The sequence below is a fragment of the Nerophis ophidion genome, linkage group LG14, assembly GCF_033978795.1.
Source record: "Nerophis ophidion isolate RoL-2023_Sa linkage group LG14, RoL_Noph_v1.0, whole genome shotgun sequence".
Taxonomy (NCBI): domain Eukaryota; kingdom Metazoa; phylum Chordata; class Actinopteri; order Syngnathiformes; family Syngnathidae; genus Nerophis; species Nerophis ophidion.
The window spans coordinates 7281383-7300340 of NC_084624.1; the positions used below are offsets into that span (position 1 = coordinate 7281383).

Below are 18958 nucleotides of genomic sequence, written 5' to 3' on the forward strand. Positions count from 1 at the left end.
GGGAGACATAGTCTTCCCAACGTGTCCTGGGTCTTCCCCGTGGTCTCCTACCGGTCGGACGTGCCCTAAACACCTCCCTAGACCAAATGCCCGAACCGCCTCTACAATATACACCCCCGCCCCCTATTGTAGCCTGGAAGAGTTAGGGCTGCACACACAACACAACTCATCTGTTTGTGTTGTTGTGAACGACATCATGGATGTAACAACAATGTACAAACAATCATACACACACAACACAACTCATCTGTATGTGTTGTTGTGAACAACATCATGGATGTAACAACAATGTACAAACAATCATACACACAGAACACATCTCATCTGTTTGTGTTGTTGTGAACGACATCATGGATGTAACAAAAATGTACAATCATACACACACAACACATCTCATCTGTTTGTGTTGCTGTGAACGACATCATGGATGTAACAACAATGTACACACAATCATACACACACAACACATCTCATCTGTTTGTGTTGTTGTGAACGACATCATGGATGTAACAACAATGTACACACAATCATACACACACACACAACACATCTCATCTGTTTGTGTTGTTGTGAACGACATCATCAATGCTACATCAATGTACAAACAATCATACACACACACAACACATCTCATCTGTTTGTGTTGTTGTGAACGACATCATGGTTGTAACAACAATGTACACACAATCATGCATCAAAAAGCAGTTGTGTATTGACAATGACTTCTTTTTCCTCCCCTGAGCGTAGAGATGATTTATACCGAGTTGAGCTGGACAACATGGCGGGTGATGAGATGTTCTACAGCAAGGTAAAAGACTCACTCCATTATCCTTGATGACTCCATGACTATTTCTCCTCTTTTCTGCAGAAACGAACATGGGAATCTAACAAAAACGACATCCGAGTGTGCCGGATGAAGGGCAAACACGAGGTGTGGTCCTCTTATTGCATGAACGCATTTTATTATGTCATTAAATTAAATGTCCTCTTCACTCCAAATCATCAATATGTTACCTGAAAACCATCAAAAAGAGCCAAATAGTCATGAAGTATGTTTAGGGGACTATTGTCCACTTCCTCCAGTTCTAGGGGCCAACATATTGTTTGGATCAGGGCTTCTCAAACTGTGATACACACCCACAAGATGTAAGAAGAAACTAAATAGTTGTCCACATAAAAGTCAGAGATATATACTTTGTCAAATGAGTTATTTACACAGAAAGATTGGTTGAAATTGTTTTTTGCATACCTTAATCATTTCTGTGACAAGGCAGCAAAACGGCGGATCAAACAAAACAGAAGTCGTGGTCACGGACCCTCTAGCTGTGCAAACTCGCTCTCCAATCAGCAAAACAGACCCAATAACTCCACGGTGACATTTTGGCGAATTCACTGAGGAATTTGTCAATTTCAAACATTACAAAAATAATGTTGTCCTCAAACTAAATGGTCATCCATCTATTAGTCGCACCTGACTATAAGCCGCAGATATATACGTTGTCAAATGAGTTATTTACACAGGAAGATTTGTATAAATTGTTATCTGCATACCTTAATCGTTTCCAAATGCTGTCTGTGACAAGGCAGCAAAACGGCGGATCGGACAAAACAGAAATCATGGTCACGGACCCACTAGCTGCACAAGCTCGCTCTCCAATCAGCAAAACAGACCCAATAACTCCACGGTGACATTTTGGCGAATTCACTGAGGAATTTGTCAATTTCAAACATTACAAAAATAATATTGTCGTACAAGTAAATAGTTGTCCACATATTAGTCGCACCTGACGATAAGCCATAGATATATACGTTGTCAAATGAGTTATTTACACAGAAAGATTTGTATAAATTGTTATCTGCACACCTTAATCGTTTCCAAACGGTGTCTGTGACAAGGCAGTAAAACGTTGGATCGGACAAAACAGAAGTCATGGTCACGGACCCACTATCTGCGCAAGCTTGCTCTCCAATCAGCAAAACAGACCCAATAACTCCATGGTGACGTTTTGGCGAATTCACTGAGGAATTTGTCAATTTCAAACATTACAAAAATAATATTGTCGTACAAGTAAATAGTTTCCACATATTAGTCGCACCTGACTATAAGCCACAGATATATACGTAGTCAAATGAGTTATTTACACAGAAAGATTTGTATAAATTGTTATCTGCACACCTTAATCGTTTCCAAACGGTGTCTGTGACAAGGCAGTAAAACGTTGGATCGGACAAAACAGAAGTTATGGTCACGGACCCACTATCTGCGCAAGCTTGCTCTCCAATCAGCAAAACAGACCCAATAACTCCATGGTGACGTTTTGGCGAATTCACTGAGGAATTTGTCAATTTGAAACATCAAAAAATAATGTTGTGGTAAAACTAAATAGTTGTCCACATATTAGTCGCACCTGACTATAAGCCGCAGATAAATACGTTGTCAACTGAGTTATTTACGCAGGAAGATTTGTATAAATTGTTATCTGCACACCTTAATCGTTTCCAAACGCTGTCCGTGACAAGGCAGCAAAACGGCGGATCGGACAAAACAGAACTCATGATCACGGACCTACTAGCTGCACAAGCTCGCTGTCCAATCAGCAAAACAGACCCAATAACTCCACGGTGACATTTTGGCGAATTCACTGAGGAATTTGTCAATTTGAAACATCAAAAAATAATGTTGTGGTAAAACTAAATAGTTGTCCACATATTAGTCGCACCTGACTATAAGCCGCAGATATATACGTTGTCAAATGAGTTATTTACACAGAAAGATTTGTATAAATTGTTATCTGCATACCTTAATCGTTTCCAAACGCTGTCTGTGACAAGGCAGCAAAACGGCGGATTGGACAAAACAGAAGTCATGGTCATGGACCCACTAGCTGCACAAGATTGCTCTCCAATCAGCAAAACTGACCCAATAACTCCATGGTGACCTTTTGGCGAATTCACTGAGGAATTTGTCAATTTGAAACATAATAAAAATAAAGTTGTGGTAAAACTAAATAGTCGTCCACATATTAGTCGCACCTGACTATAAGCCGCAGATAAATACGTTGTCAACTGAGTTATTTACGCAGGAAGATTTGTATAAATTGTTATCTGCACACCTTAATCGTTTCCAAACGCTGTCCGTGACAAGGCAGCAAAACGGCGGATCGGACAAAACAGAACTCATGATCACGGACCTACTAGCTGCACAAGCTCGCTGTCCAATCAGCAAAACAGACCCAATAACTCCACGGTGACATTTTGGCGAATTCACTGAGGAATTTGTCAATTTGAAACATCAAAAAATAATGTTGTGGTAAAACTAAATAGTTGTCCACATATTAGTCGCACCTGACTATAAGCCACAGATATATACGTTGTCAAATGAGTTATTTACACAGAAAGATTTGTAGAAATTGTTATCTGCATACCTTAATCGTTTCCAAACGCTGTCTGTGACAAGGCAGCAAAACGGCGGATTGGACAAAACAGAAGTCATGGTCATGGACCCACTAGCTGCGCAAGATTGCTCTCCAATCAGCAAAACTGACCCAATAACTCCATGGTGACCTTTTGACGAATTCACTGAGGAATTTGTCAATTTGAAACATTACAAAAATAAAGTTGTCGTAAAACTAAATAGTCGTCCACATATTAGTCGCACCTGACTATAAGCCGCAGATAAATACGTTGTCAAATGAGTTATTTACACAAAAAGATTTGTATAAATTCTAATCTGCACACCTTAATCGTTTCCAAACGGTGTCTGTGACAAGGCAGTAAAACGGCGGATAAGACAAAACAGAAGTCATGGTCACGGACCCACTAGCTGCGCAAGCTCGCTCTCCAATCAGCAAAACAGACCCAATAACTCCATGGTGACCTTTTGGCGAAATCAATGAGGAATTTGTCAATTTGAAACATTACAAAAAAATGTTGTCATAAAACTAAATAGTCGTCCACATATTAGTCGCACCTGACTATAAGCCGCAGATAAATACGTTGTCAAATGAGTTATTTACACAAAAAGATTTGTATAAATTCTAATCTGCACACCTTAATCGTTTCCAAACGGTGTCTGTGACAAGGCAGCCAAACGGCAGATCAGACAAAACAGAAGTCATGGTCACGGACTTACTAGCTGCACAAGCTCGCTCTCCAATCAGCAAAACAGACCCAATAACTCCACGGTGAGGTTTTGGCCAATTCACTGAGGAATTTGTCAATTTCAAATGTTACAAAAAATGTTGTCGTAAAACTAAATAGTCGTCCACATATTAGTCGCACCTGACTATAAGCCACAGATATATACGTTGTCAAATGAGTTATTTACGCAGAAAGCTTTGTATAATTTGTTATCTGCATACCTTATTCGTTTCATAACGCTGTCTGTGACAAGGCAGCAAAACGGCGGATCGGACAAAACAGAAGTCATGGTCACGGACTTACTAGTTGCACAAGCTCGCTCTCCAATCAGTAAAACAGACCCAATAACTCCATGGTGACATTTTGGCGAATTCACTGAGGAATTTTTCAATTTGAAACATCAAAAAAAAATGTTGTGGTAAAATTAAATAGTCGTCCACATATTAGTCGCACCTGACTATAAGCCACAGATATATACGTTGTCAAATGAGGTATTTACGCAGAAAGATTTGTATAAATTGTTATCTGCATACCTTATTCGTTTCCAAACGCTGTCTGTGACAAGGCAGCAAAACGGCTGATCAGACAAAACAGAAGTCATGGTCACGGACTTACTCGCTGCACAAGCTCGCTCTCCAATCAGCAAAACAGACCCAATAACTCCATGGTGACGTTTTGGCGAATTCACTGAAGAATTTTTCAATTTGAAACATCCAAAAATAATGTTGTGGTAAAATTAAATAGTTGTCCACATATTAGTCGCACCTGACTGTAAGCCACAGATATATACGTTGTCAAATGAGTTATTTATACAGAAAGATTTGTTTAAATTGTTAACTGCACACCTTAATCGTTTCCAAACAGTGTCTGTGACAAGGCAGTAAAACGGTGGATCGGACAAAAACAGAAGTCATGGTCACGGACCCGCTAGCTGCGCAAGATTGCTCCCCAATCAGCAAAACAGACCCAATAACTCCACGGTGACATTTTGGCGAATTCACTGAGGAATTTGTCAATTTCAAACATCACAAAAATAATGTTATCGTAAAATTAAATAGTTGTCCACATATTAGTCGCACATAACTATAAGCCGCAGATAAATACGTTGTCAATTGAGTTATTTACGCAGGAAGATTTGTATAAATTGTTAACTGCATACCTTAATCGTTTCCAAACGCTGTCTGTGACAAGGCAGCAAAACGGCGGATCGGACAAAACAGAAGTCATGGTCACGGACCCACTAGCTGCGCAAGCTTGCTCTCCAATCAGCTAAACAGACTCAATCAGCATCAAGGGTTGGAATTGGGGGTTAAATCACCAAAAATTATTCCCGGGGGCGCTCTTCACTGCTCCCCTCACCTCCTAGGGGGTGATCAAGGATGATGGGTCAAATGCAGGGAATAATTTTGCCTCACCTTGTGTGTGTGTGTGACAATCATTGCATTTAACTTTAAACTTTTTAATAACTCCATGGTGACGTTTTGAGCGAATTACTAATGAATTTGTCAATTTGAAACATTACAAAAATTATTTGGTCCTAAAACTGAATAGTTGTCCACATATTAGTCGCACCTGACTATAAGCCACAGATATATACGTTGTCAAAGGAGTTATTTACATAGAAATTATAGTATAAATTGTTATCAACATACCTTAAACATTTCCAAACGCTGTCTGTGACAAGGCAGCAAAACGGCGAATCGGACAAAACAGAAGTCATGGTCACAGACCCACTAGCTGGGCAAACTCGCTCTCCAATCAGTAATCAGACTCAATAACTCCACGGTGACGTTTTGGCGAATTCACTGAGGAATTTGTCAATTTCAAACATTACAAAAAAATGTTGTCGTAAAACTAAATAGTCGTCCACATATTAGTCATACCTGACTGTAAGCGGCAGATAAATACGTTGTCAAATGAGTTATTTACACAGAAAGATTTGTATAAATTGTTATCTGCACACCTTAACCGTTTCCAAATGCTGTCTGTGACAAGGCAGCAAAACGGCAGATCGGACAAAACAGAAGTCATGGTCACGGACCCACTAGCTGGGCAAACTCGCTCTCCAATCAGTAATCAGACTCAATAACTCCATGGTGACGTTTTGGCGAATTCAGTGAAGAATTTGAAACTTTACAAATATAATGTTGTTGTAAAATTAAATAGTTGTCCACATATTAGTCGCACCTGACTATAAGCCGCAGATAAATACGTTGTCAAATGAGTTATTTACACAAAAAGATTTGTATAGATTCTAATCTGCACACCTTAATCGTTTCCAAACGGTGTCTGTGACAAGGCAGTAAAACCGTGGATCGGACAAAACAGAAGTCATGGTCACGGACCCACTAGCTGCACAAGCTCGCTCTCCAATCAGCAAAACAGACCCAATAACTCCACGGTGACATTTTGGCGAATTCACTGAGGAATTTGTCAATTTCAAACATTACAAAAATAATATTGTCGTACAACTAAATAGTCGTCCACATATTAGTTGCACATGACTATAAGCCCCAGATATATACGTTGTCAAATGAGGTATTTACGCAGAAAGATTTGTATAAATTGTTATCTGCACACCTTAATCGTTTCCAAACGCTGTCTGTGACAAGGCAGCAAAACGGCAGATCGGACAAAACAGAAGTCATGGTCACGGACCCACTAGCTGCGCAAGCTCGCTCTCCAATCAGTAATCAGACCCAATAACTCCACGGTGACATTTTGGCGAATTCACTGAGGAATTTGCCAATTTCAAACATTACAAAAAAATGTTGGCGTAAAACTAAATAGTCGTCCACATATTAGTCGCACCTGACTATAAGCCACAGATATATACGTTGTCAAATTAGTTATTTTTACAGAAAGATTTGTTTAAATTGTTAACTGCATACCTTAATCGTTTCCAAACGCTGTCTGTGACAAGGCAGCAAAACGGCAGATCGGACAAAACAGAAGTCATGGTCACGGACCCACTAGCTGCGCAAGCTCGCTCTCCAATCAGTAATCAGACCCAATAACTCCACGGTGACATTTTGGCGAATTCACTGAGGAATTTGCCAATTTCAAACATTACAAAAAAATGTTGTCGTAAAACTAAATAGTCGTCCACATATTAGTCGCACCTGACTATAAGCCACAGATATATACGTTGTCAAATGAGTTATTTTTACAGAAAGATTTGTTTAAATTGTTAACTGCATACCTTAATCGTTTCCAAACGCTGTCTGTGACAAGGCAGCAAAACGGCAGATCGGACAAAACAGAGGTCATGGTCACGGACCCACTAGCTGCACAAGCTCGCTCTCCAATCAGCAAAACAGACCCAATAACTCCACGGTGACATTTTGGCCAATTCACTGAGGAATTTGTCAATTTCAAACATTACAAAAAAATGTTGGCGTAAAACTAAATAGTCGTCCACATATTAGTCGCACCTGACTATAAGCCGCAGATATATACGTTGTCAAATGAGTTTTTTATACAGAAAGATTTGTTTAAATTGTTATCTGCACACCTTAAACGTTTCCAAACGCTGTCCGTGACAAGGCAGCAAAACGGCGGATCGAACAAAACAGAAGTCATGGTCACGGACCCACTAGCTGTGCAAGCTCGCTCTCCAATCAGCAAAACAGACCCAATAACTCCACGGTGACATTTTGGCGAATTCACTGAGGAATTTGTCAATTTCAAACATTACAAAAAAATGTTGGCGTAAAACGAAATAGTCGTCCACATATTAGTCGCACCTGACTATAAGCCACAGATATATAAGTTGTCAAATGAGTATTTACACAGAAAGATTTGTATAAATTGTTATCTGCACACCTTATTTGTTTCCAAATGCTGTCTGTGACAAGGCAGCAAAACGGCGGATCGGACAAAACAGAAGTCATGGTCACGGACTTACTATCTGCACAAGCTCGCTCTCCAATCAGCAAAACAGACCCAATAACTCCATGGTGACGTTTTGGCGAATTCACTGAGGAATTTTTCAATTTGAAACATCCAAAAATAATGCTGTGGTAAAATTAAATAGTTGTCCACATATTAGTCACACCTGACTATAAGCCGCAGATAAATACGTTGTCAAATGAGTTATTTACACAAAAAGATTTGTATAAATTCTAATCTGCACACCTTAATCATTCCCAAACGCTGTCTGTGACAAGGCAGCAAAACGGCGAATCGGACAAAACAGAAATCATGGTCACGGACCCACTAGCTGGGTGAGCTCGCTTTCCAATCAGTAATCAGACTCAATAACTCCACAGTGACGTGTTGGTGAATTTACTGAGGAATGTGTCCATTATTAAAAAAATAATTTTGTTGTATGCTAATGATACTAGCACAGACACGGGTTAGCATATTAGCAAATACTAACGGCGCTCGCTGGACTACATTACGATAGCGCGTACAAATATGCATGAAAACACTCCTACAGACATCACACACGCGAAGGTTTAGAAAGTACGAATAGTTGTAGTTACATTGTAAAACTTACAAACGTCGCCTAGAGTGACGAATGAAGAATCAATCCGAGTAGTGACGCTATGGACGGCTACACGCTCACTAGGTGTGGCGAAATTATTCTCAGCATTTGACCCATCGCCCTTAAACACCCCCCTGGGAGGTGAGGGGAGCAGTGAGCAACAGCGGTGGGCGCGCCGGGGAATCATTTTTGGGTGATTTAATTCCATCCCTTGATGCTGAGTGCCAAGCAGGGAGGTAATGAATCCCATTTTTTTAGACTTTGGCTTGACACCCGACCTACCGATCTCAGGGCGGACACTCTAACCGCGAAGCCACAATTATGGGTACTTTACCATTTTTTAGTAGACGGAAAAATAAAACAGGAGGTATGGGAATGAGATATTTTTAAGTGGTCTATGTCTGCGAGAAAACTCGTTGTTTTGTCTTAAGGGCTCCTGTTTGTCGTTTTATAGAGCTGTTATGGCCAGCTCCTTTCAAGTAGCAGCTGCATTTCTGGGCAGAAAGGGCTGTTTTCGCTCCAAATAAGTGACTATTTTTGTTTAAATTTAGACCTTGCTTGCTGTTTTTGTCTTAAAGGCTCCTGTTTGTCGGCTCACAGAGATGTTATGGCCAGTTCCTTATACGTTTTGAAGTAGCAGCTGTGTTTCTTTCTTGGCCAAAGGGGCTGTTTTCGCTCTACATAAGCAGACTATTTTTGTTTTAATTCAGACCTTGCTTGCTGTTTTGTCTTAAGAGCCCCTGTTTGTTGGCTCACAGACCAGTTACGGCCAGTTCCTTGTTTGTTTTGAAGTAGCAGCTGTGTTTCTTTCTGGGAAAATGGGGCTTTTTTTTGCTGAATATTTTTGTTTGAATTTAGACCTTGCTTGCTGTTTCTTAAGGGCCCCTGTTTGTCGGCTCACAGAGCAGTTATGGCCAGCTCTTTATCTTATTTTGAAGTAGCAGCTGCGTTACTTTCTGGACAAAAGGGGCTGTTTTCGCTCTACATAAGCTGACTATTTTTGTTTGAATTTAGACCCCGCTTGCTGTTTTGTCTTAAGGGATCCTGTTTGTTGGCTCACAGACCAGTTACGGCCAGTTCCTTGTCTGTTTTGAAGTAGCAGCTTTGTTTCTTTCTGGGAAAAGGGGGCTTTTTTTGCTGAATATTTTTGTTTGAATTTAGACCTTGCTTGCTGTTTTTGTCTTAAGGGCTCCTGTTTGTCGGCTCACAGAGCTGTTATAGCCAGCTCCTTAACTTATTTTGAAGTAGCAGCCGTGTTTCTTTCTGGGCAAAAGGGGCTGTTTTTGCTCTACATAAACTGACTATTTTTGTTAGAATTAAACCTTGCTTGCTGTTTGGTCTTAAGGGCTCCTGTTTGTCGGCTCACAGAGCGGTTATGGCCAGCTCCTTATCTTATTTTGAAGCAGCAGCAGCGTTACTTTCTGGACAAAAGGGGCTGTTTTTGCTCTACATAAGCTGACTATTTTTGTTTGAATTTAGACCTTGCTTGCTGTTTTTGTCTTAAGGGCTCCTGTATGTCAGCTCACAGAGCTGTTATGGCCAAGTCCTTATCTTATTTTGAAGTAGCAGCTGTATTTCTTTCTGGGCAAAAGGAGCTGTTTTTGTTCTACATAAGCCGACTATTTTTGTTTGAATTTAGACCTTGCTTGCTGTTTTGTCTTGAGTGCTCCTGTTTGTCGGCTCACTGAGCAGTTATGGCCAGTTCCTTATCTGTTTTGAAGTAGCAGCCGTGTTTCTTCCTGGGCAAAAGGGGCTGTTTTCGCTCTACATAAGCTGACTATTTTTGTTTTAATTCAGACCTTGCTTGCTGTTTTGTCTTAACAGCCCCTGTTTGTTGGCTCACAGACCAGTTACGGCCAGTTCCTTATCTGTTTTGAAGTAGCAGCTTTGTTTCTTCCTGGGCAAAAGGGGCTGTTTTTGCTCTACATAAGCTGACTATTTTTGTTAGAATTAAACCTTGCTTGCTGTTTGGTCTTAAGGGCTCCTGTTTGTCGGCTCACAGAGCAGTTATGGCCAGCTCTTTATCTTATTTTGAAGTAGCAGCTGTATTTCTTTCTGGACAAAAGGAGCTGTTTTCGCTCTACATAAGCTAACCATTTTTGTTTGAATTTAGACCTTGCTTGCTGTTTTTGTCTTAAGGGCTCCTGTTTGTCGGCTCACAGAGAGGTTATGGCCAGCTCCTTATCTTATTTTGACGTAGCAGCCGCATTTTTTTCTGGACAAAAGGAACTGCTTTTGTTCTACATAAGCTGACTATTTTTGTTTAAATTTAGACCTTGCTTGCTGTTTTGTCTTAAGGGCTCCTGTATGTCGGCTCACAGAGCTGTTATGGCCAGGTCCTTATCTTATTTTGAAGTAGCAGCTGTATTTCTTTCTGGACAAAAGGAACTGTTTTCGTTCTACCTAAGCTGAGTATTTTTGTTTGAATTCAGACCTCGTTTGCTGTTTTGTCTTGAGTGCTCCTGTTTGTCAGATCACAGAGCAGTTATGGCCAGTTCCTTATCTTATTTTGAAGTAGCAGCCGTGTTTCTTTTTGGGCAAAAGGGGCTGTTTTCGCTCTACATAAGCTGACTATCTTTGTTTGAATTTAGACCTTGTTTGCTGTTTGATCTTAAGGGCTCCTGTTTGTCAGCTCACAGAGCAGTTATGGCCAGTTCCTTATCTGTTTTGAATTACAGCTGTGTTTCTTTCTGGGCAAAAGGTGCTGTTTCCGCTATACATAAGCGGACTATTTTTGTTTTAATTCAGACCTTGCTTGCTGTTTTGTCTTAAGAGCCCCTGTTTGTTGGCTCACAGACCAGTTACGGCTAGTTCATTGTCTGTTTTGAAGTAGCAGCTGTGTTTCTTTCTGGGAAGAGGGGGCTTTTTTTTGCTGAATATTTTTCTTTGAATTTAGACCTTGCTTGCTGTTTCTTAAGGGCTCCTGTTTATCGGCTCAGAGAGCTGTTATAGCCAGCTCCTTAACTTATTTTGTAGTAGCAGCTGTGTTTCTTTCTGGGAAAAGGGGGCTTTTTTTTGCTGAATATTTTTGTTTGAATTTAGACCTTGCTTGCTGTTTCTCAAGGGCTCCTGTTTGTTGGCTCAGAGAGCTGTTATAGCCAGCTCCTTAACTTATTTTGAAGTAGCAGCCGTGTTTCTTTCTGGGCAAAAGGGGCTGTTTTCGCTCTACATAAACTGACTATTTTTGTTAGAATTAAACCTTGCTTGCTGTTTGGTCTTAAGGGCTCCTGTTTGTCGGCTCACAGAGCGGTTATGGCCAGCTCCTTATCTTATTTTGAAGCAGCAGCCGCGTCACTTTCTGGACAAAAGGGGCTGTTTTTGCTCTACATAAGCTGATTATTTTTGTTAAAATTTAGACCTCACTTGCTGTTTTGTCTTAAGGGCCCCTGTTTGTTGGCTCACAGAGCTGTTATGGCCAGTTCCTTATCTTATTTTGAAGCAGCAGCCGCGTTACTTTCTGGACAAAAGGGGCTGTTTTTGCTCTACATAAGCTGACTATTTTTGTTTGAATTTAGACCTTGCTTGCTGTTTTTGTCTAAAGGGCTCCTGTTTGTCGGCTCACAGAGCTGTTATAGCCAGCTCTTTATCTTATTTTGAAGTAGCAGCTGCGTTACTTTCTGGACAAAAGGGGCTGTTTTCGCTCTACATAAGCTGACTATTTTTGTTTTAATTCAGACCTTGCTTGCTGTTTTGGCTTAAGAGCCCCTGTTTGTTGGCTCACAGACCAGTTACGGCCAGTTCCTTGTCTGTTTTGAAGTAGCAGCCGTGTTTCTTTCTGGGAAAAAGGGGGCTTTTTTTTGCTGAATATTTTTGTTTGAATTTAGACCTTGCTTGCTTCTTTCTTAAAGGCTCCTGTTTGTCGGCTCACAGAGCTGTTATAGCCAGCTCCTTAACTTATTTTGAAGTCGCAGCCGTGTTTCTTTCTGGACAAAAGGGGCTGTTTTCGCTCTACATAAGCTGACTATTTTTGTTAGAATTAAACCTTGCTTGCTGTTTGGTCTTAAGGGCTCCTGTTTGTCGGCTCACAGAGCAGTTATGGCCAGCTCTTTATCTTATTTTGAAGTAGCAGCTGTATTTCTTTCTGGACAAAAGTAGCTGTTTTCGCTCTACATAAGCTAACCATTTTTGTTTGAATTTAGACCTTGCTTGCTGTTTTTGTCTTAAGGGCTCCTGTTTGTCGGCTCACAGAGAGGTTATGGCCAGCTCCTTATCTTATTTTGACGTAGCAGCCGCATTTTTTTCTGGACAAAAGGAACTGTTTTTGTTCTACATAAGCTGACTATTTTTGTTAAAATTTAGACCTCACTTGCTGTTTTGTCTTAAGGGCTCCTGTTTGTTGGCTCACAGAGCTGTTATAGCCAGCTCCTTAACTTATTTTGAAGTAGCAGCTGTGTTTCTTTCTGGGCAACAGGGGCTGTTTTCGCTCTACATAAAATGACTATTTTTGTTAGAATTAAACCTTGCTTGCTGTTTGGTGTTAAGGGCTCCTGTTTGTCGGCTCACAGGGCAGTTATGGCCAGCTCTTTATCTTATTTTGAAGTAGCAGCTGCGTTACTTTCTGGGCAAAAGGGGCTGTTTTCGCTCTACATAAGCTGACTATTTTTGTTTTAATTTAGACATCGCTTGCTATTTTGTCTTAAGGGCCTCTGTTTCGCCTCACAGAGCAGTTATGGCCAGCTCTTTATCTTATTTTGAAGTAGCAGCTGCGTTACTTTCTGGACAAAAGGGGCTGTTTTCGCTCTACATAAACTGACTATTTTTGTTAGAATTAAACCTTGCTTGCTGTTTTGTCTTAAGGGCTCCTGTTTGTCGGCTCACAGAGCAGTTATGGCCAGTTCCTTATCTGTTTTGAAGTAGCAGCTGTGTTTCTTTTTGGACAAAAGGGGCTGTTTTCGCTCTACATAAGCTGACTATTTTTGTTTGAATTCAGACCTCGCTCGCTGGTGCTACTTTGGCGTCGTAAGGGCTGGTCTCCTATAGCTTCAGTAAAAACTTGACTACCACGTACAACCCGATTAAAAACATAGAGACGACACAAGCCCGGCAGACTTTTCCCAGAAGGATGGCTATTGATTTTGAATCTGATATTTTGATCCTACAGGCAGCTTCTTCAGTCCGGAGTCACGTTGCAAGTTTTCCACGGATAAAAACAGAGGAGTGAAAGGAGGAGATATGATTGTTTTAGTGGAACGTTTTAGGAAATAAAGCTCAGGATGGATGAGAGCGTTGACTCCTAATATATTACTTCTGCCTTCTGCACATGATGATTTAGCACTGCGTACCGGAGTCCCCCCCCCCCAAGGTATTAGAGGAATGGCACACTCATTACCTTTCTAATGCATACTTATGGTGGGCTTGTTTTGCATCCCATAATACTTTTCAAGCTGCTACAAGAAAGCCATTAAATGAAGAAGCCATTAAAAATGAGCAAAATACTGTAAATATGACATGTTGTCAAGAAGAGGACAGGAAATAGACTTGATTCCTCCCCTAATGGGCACAGTATGCAAGATAGGAAAAGTCCCTGTTACAACATTATAGTACATTGTAAGGTTCTACGGTATACCGGTACTAGTATAGCACTCATAGTAATCATATTCGGTACTATACCACCTATGGAAAATACCTCTCCTCCACCCCTTTTTAAACGGGCATGACGGCGCTTCGTCAGGTCATGCCATTGCTGGCTTTACGGGCATGTTCGGCAGCGCACGCACACCGAGTACTTACAAGCAGACACGGTGTGTAGACGGAGAAGGGATAACGGACGCATTGCGGTGTGAAAAATAAAGATAAAGGTGCGGTTATAACACTGAAACGCCCTCAGGAAGAGGTGCTTTAAGCAAAACAGGCCCAGAGCATGAAACTAACGCCATCATGCTTGACAGTAGGTGTGGTGTTCCTGGGATTTCTCCTCCAAACATTATTGCTGGGTACTGTGGCCTAACAGCTCTGTTTTTGTTTCATCTCACCACAGAACTTTCCTCCAGAAGGTATTATCTTTGTCCGTGTGATGTCAGATGAAACAGATTTTATGTAAACAAATGCGCCACAGAATCAATTCTGGTCTTCCATCCATCCATCCATCCATTTTCTACCACTTGTCCCTTTTGGGGGCCTTCCGGGCGGCCTTCTGGAGGATTGTTCTGTGGTCAGATGAAACAAAAACGGAACTGTTTGGCTGCAATACCCAGCAATATGTTTGGAGGAGAAAAGGTGAGGCTTTTAATCCCTGGAACACCATCCCTACCGTCAAGCATGGTGGTGGTAGTGTTATACTTTGGGCCTGTTTTGCTTGAAGCACCTCTTCCTGAGGGTCTTTACATGATATAACTTCACCTTTATCTTCATTTTAACACCAAAATGCGTCCGTTCTCCCTTTTCTGTCTATACACTGTGTCTGCTTGTAAGTACTCGGTGTCCGTGTGCAGCCGAACATGCTCCTCTGCTTGTAAAACCAGCAATTTCACGACGTGACGACGACCCGTCATGCCCGTTAATTTAAAAAGGGGTGGGGGACCAATACTGAATAGGATTAATTAGTATTTCGGTACAGGGAGGTGATGTCCCCCATTTTTTTTATAGTCTTCGGTATGACTGGGCCGGGGTTTGAACTCACAACCTACCCATCTCAGGTCGGCCTTCTGGAGGAATTTTTTGTGGTCAGATGAAACAAAAATGGAGCCGTTTGGCCGCAATACCCAGCAATATGTTTGGAGGAGAAAAGGTAAGGCCTTTAATCCCTGGAACACCATGCCTACCGTCAAGCATGGTGGTGGTAGTGTTATACTTTGGGCCTGTTTTGCTTGAAGCACCTCTTCCTGAGGGTCTTTACGTGTTATAACTTCACCTTTATCTTTACTTTTTACACCAAAATGCGTCCGTTCTCCCTTTTCTGTCTACACACTGTGTCTGCTTGTAAGCACTCGGTGTCCGTGTGCAGCCGAACATGCTCGTACAGCCAGCAATGTCACCACCGGACGACGACCCGTCATGCCCGTTAATTTAAAAAGGGGTGGGGGACAGGTACTTTTTAGAGGGGGGACAGGTACTGAATAGGATTAATTAGTATTTCCGTACAGGGAGGTGATGTCCCCAAATTTTTTATAGTCTTCGGTATGACTGGGCCGGGGTTTGAACTCACAACCTACCCATCTCAGGTCGGCCTTCTGGGGGAACTTTTTGTGGTCAGATGAAACAAAAATGGAGCCGTTTGGCCACAATACCCAACAATATGTTTGGAGGAGATAAGGTGAGGCCTTTAATCCCTGGAACACCATGCCTACCGTCAAGCATGGTGGTGGTAGTATTATACTTTGGGCCCGTTTTGCTTAAAGCAGCTCTTCCTGAGGGTCTTTACGTGTTATAACTTCACCTTTATCTTTCCTTCATACACCAAAATGCGTCGGTTCTCCCTTTTCTGTCCACACACTGTGTCTGCTTGTAAGTACTCGGTGTCCGTGTGCAGCCGAACATGCTCGTACAGCCAGCAATGTCACCACCGGACGACGACCCGTCATGCCCGTTAATTTAAAAAGGGGTGGGGGACAGGTACTGAATAGGATTAATTAGTATTTCGGTACAGGGAGGTGATGTCTCCCATTTTTTTATAGTCTTCGGTATGACTGAGCCGGGGTTTGAACTCACAACCTACCCATCTCAGGGCGGCCTTCTGGAGGGACGTTTTGTGGTCAGATGAAACAAAAATGGAGCTGTTTGGCTGCAATACCCAGCAATATGTTTGGAGAAAAGATGAAGCTTTTAATCCCAGGAACACCAGGCCTACCGTCAAGCATGGTGGTGGTAGTATTATGCTCTGGGCCTGTTTTGCTGCCAATTTAACTGCTGCTTTAAATGGGACAATAAAAAAGGAGGATTACCTCCTAATTGTTCAGGACAAGCTAAAAGAGGATGGGTTATGGGCGCAGTTGACGCTTTATTGTGGCCTTTCCCTCCCGCAGGGGGAGTGTCGCAACTTTGTGAAGGTCCTGCTGCGGCAGCACGGCGGTCTGTTTGTGTGCGGCACCAACGCCTTCAACCCGCTGTGCGCCAACTACACCGTGAGTCGCCGCCCGTCCGCCGTTCTGTGTTTTGCCTGCCTCCTCCTGAGCCGTGGTCCTGTCCTCCCCCTGTTGCAGAGAGACACCCTGGAGATGGTGGGAGAGACCGTCAGCGGGATGGCGCGCTGCCCGTACGACCCGCGCCACGCCAACGTGGCTCTATTCGCAGGTACCAACGTCCACGTCCTCCTTTTCTGCAGGCCGACACACGGTTTTAGATCAGGGTTCTCAACGAGGGCTCCATCTAGTGGTACGCCAACGAATCACTTGATTAAAGTACGGTGTTTCATTTTCCTATATCCTAACACAGTGTCACTGTTCAAACTATCAAAAATATTTGGGGAATTTAAGCCGCACCCAAAATACTTCACAACAAACTAAATATTTGTCCATTTATTAGCAACACCTGACTATAAGTCACGGTACCGGTACCAAAATAAGGCTGTCCACAAGGTTACCAAATGTGTTTGTAGGAATTATCCACCATTCTTCACACACCGAGAAGGCCTGGGTCACAAGTCTCCGTTCTAATTCATCCCAAAGAAACATGTCAGGACTCTGTGCAGGCCAGTCAAGCTCATCCATCCGCTGACTCTGTCATCCATGTCTTCATGGACCTTGGTGCACAGTCACTCCAAACTGTTCCCACAAGGTTGGGAGCATGGTATTGTCCATAATATTTTGGTACCCTGGAGCATTCAAAGTTCCTTTCACTGGAACCAGGGGGCCAAATAATTAGGACACCTGATTCTGATCATTTGGATGGGTGGCCAAATACTTTTTGGCAATATAGTGTGGATTTTTCAGGCACCCACACCATGTTGTGAGAAAAAAAATTATATATTCACCGCACCAGACTACAGGTTACAGTAAATATTATTTACATACCTCAATTGTTTGCAAAGGCTGCCTGTAACGCGGCAGTAAAACGGCGAATCAGACAAAACAGAAGTCATGGTCATGGACCAAAAGCACGACGGGGAGCTTAGGGGAACCGGTACTTTTTAGGGGGCGGTAAAGTACCTAATATGATTCATTAGTATCGTGGTACTATATGAGTACCGGTATACCGTACAACCCTACCATGACCTGTATCGTAAATTTTAGGAAAAATGAAATGCCTTCAAGAGGTGCTTTAAGAATCACTAATCCTTGTCTCCACGGCGACAAATAAAGATTATTGCAAGTAGTATTATCACTGAAGGACGAGAAATAGCTAAAAATGCTTCCCTCGGAGGACTATAGGTGGATACGATACTTATTTACACAGAAAGGTTTGTATAAACAGTGTCTGCAACAAGGTAGTAAAATGGCCGATCAAACAAAACAGAAGTCATGGTCACGGAACCGCTAGCTGCGGAAGCTAGCTCTCCAATCAGCTAAACAGACTCAATAACCTTGAAACATTAGAAAAAGAAGGTTGTTGTAAGTTAATGATACTAGCGTAAATGGGTTAGCATATTAGCTAATGCTAACAACGCTCGCTTGATAACTTTAGCACATGCATGCATAAAAACAGTCCCACAGACATGACGGATGGGAAGGTCTACTAAGTATGAATAGTTGTAGTTACATTGTAAAACATACACACGTTGATAAATGAAGAATCTGCACGAGTAGAACCGCTGCGGACGGCTATAACATGGAACGGCACTTCTACTTCCGGTTGAAAGCACCTAAAAGAGGAGCATTGCAGCACCCGCAGTGAGCAATCTCCTCCAAAACATGGCTACAGTAGTGTAGTAGACCTAAGTATTCATTAAGTACCACCATAGTGACAACATACAGTAGAGTAGTAGACCTAAGTACTCATTAAGTACAACAATGATGACAACATTAAATACAGTAGTGTAGTACACCTAAGTATTCATTAAGTACCACCATAATGACATTAAATACAGTAGTGTAGTAGACTTAAGTACTCATTAAGTACCACCATAATGACAACATACAGTAGAGTAGTAGACCTAAGTATTCATTAAGTACCACCATAATGACAACATTAAATACAGTAGTGTAGTAGACCTAAGTATTCATTAAGTACCACCATAATGACAACATTAAATACAGTAGTGTAGTAGACCTAAGTATTCATTAAGTACCACCATGATGACAACATTAAATACAGTAGTGTAGTAGACCTAAGTATTTATTAAGTACCACCATAATGACAACATTAAATACAGTAGTGTAGTAGACCTAAGTATTCATTAAGTACCACCATGATGGCAACATTAAATACAGTAGTGTAGTAGACCTAAGTATTCAT

At 41.7% G+C, this 18958-nt stretch overlaps 1 protein-coding gene and 1 long non-coding RNA gene across 2 annotated transcripts in view; one reads left to right on the forward strand and one right to left on the reverse strand.

Annotated features, from left to right (window-relative positions):
• Window positions 1–18958, reverse strand: part of LOC133568043 (uncharacterized) — a 216129-nt gene that overhangs the window by 78686 nt on the left and 118485 nt on the right. The gene's annotated exons all lie outside the window — the stretch shown is intronic.
• The window catches only part of sema6ba (sema domain, transmembrane domain (TM), and cytoplasmic domain, (semaphorin) 6Ba), a 69887-nt gene that overhangs the window by 18779 nt on the left and 32150 nt on the right, over window positions 1–18958 (forward strand). Inside the window, exons 3-6 of the mRNA XM_061919750.1 lie at window positions 748–808; window positions 869–931; window positions 16591–16689; window positions 16768–16858. Of these exons, the coding sequence (XP_061775734.1) occupies window positions 748–808; window positions 869–931; window positions 16591–16689; window positions 16768–16858 (314 nt within the window). The remainder of the gene's footprint in view (window positions 1–747; window positions 809–868; window positions 932–16590; window positions 16690–16767; window positions 16859–18958) is intronic.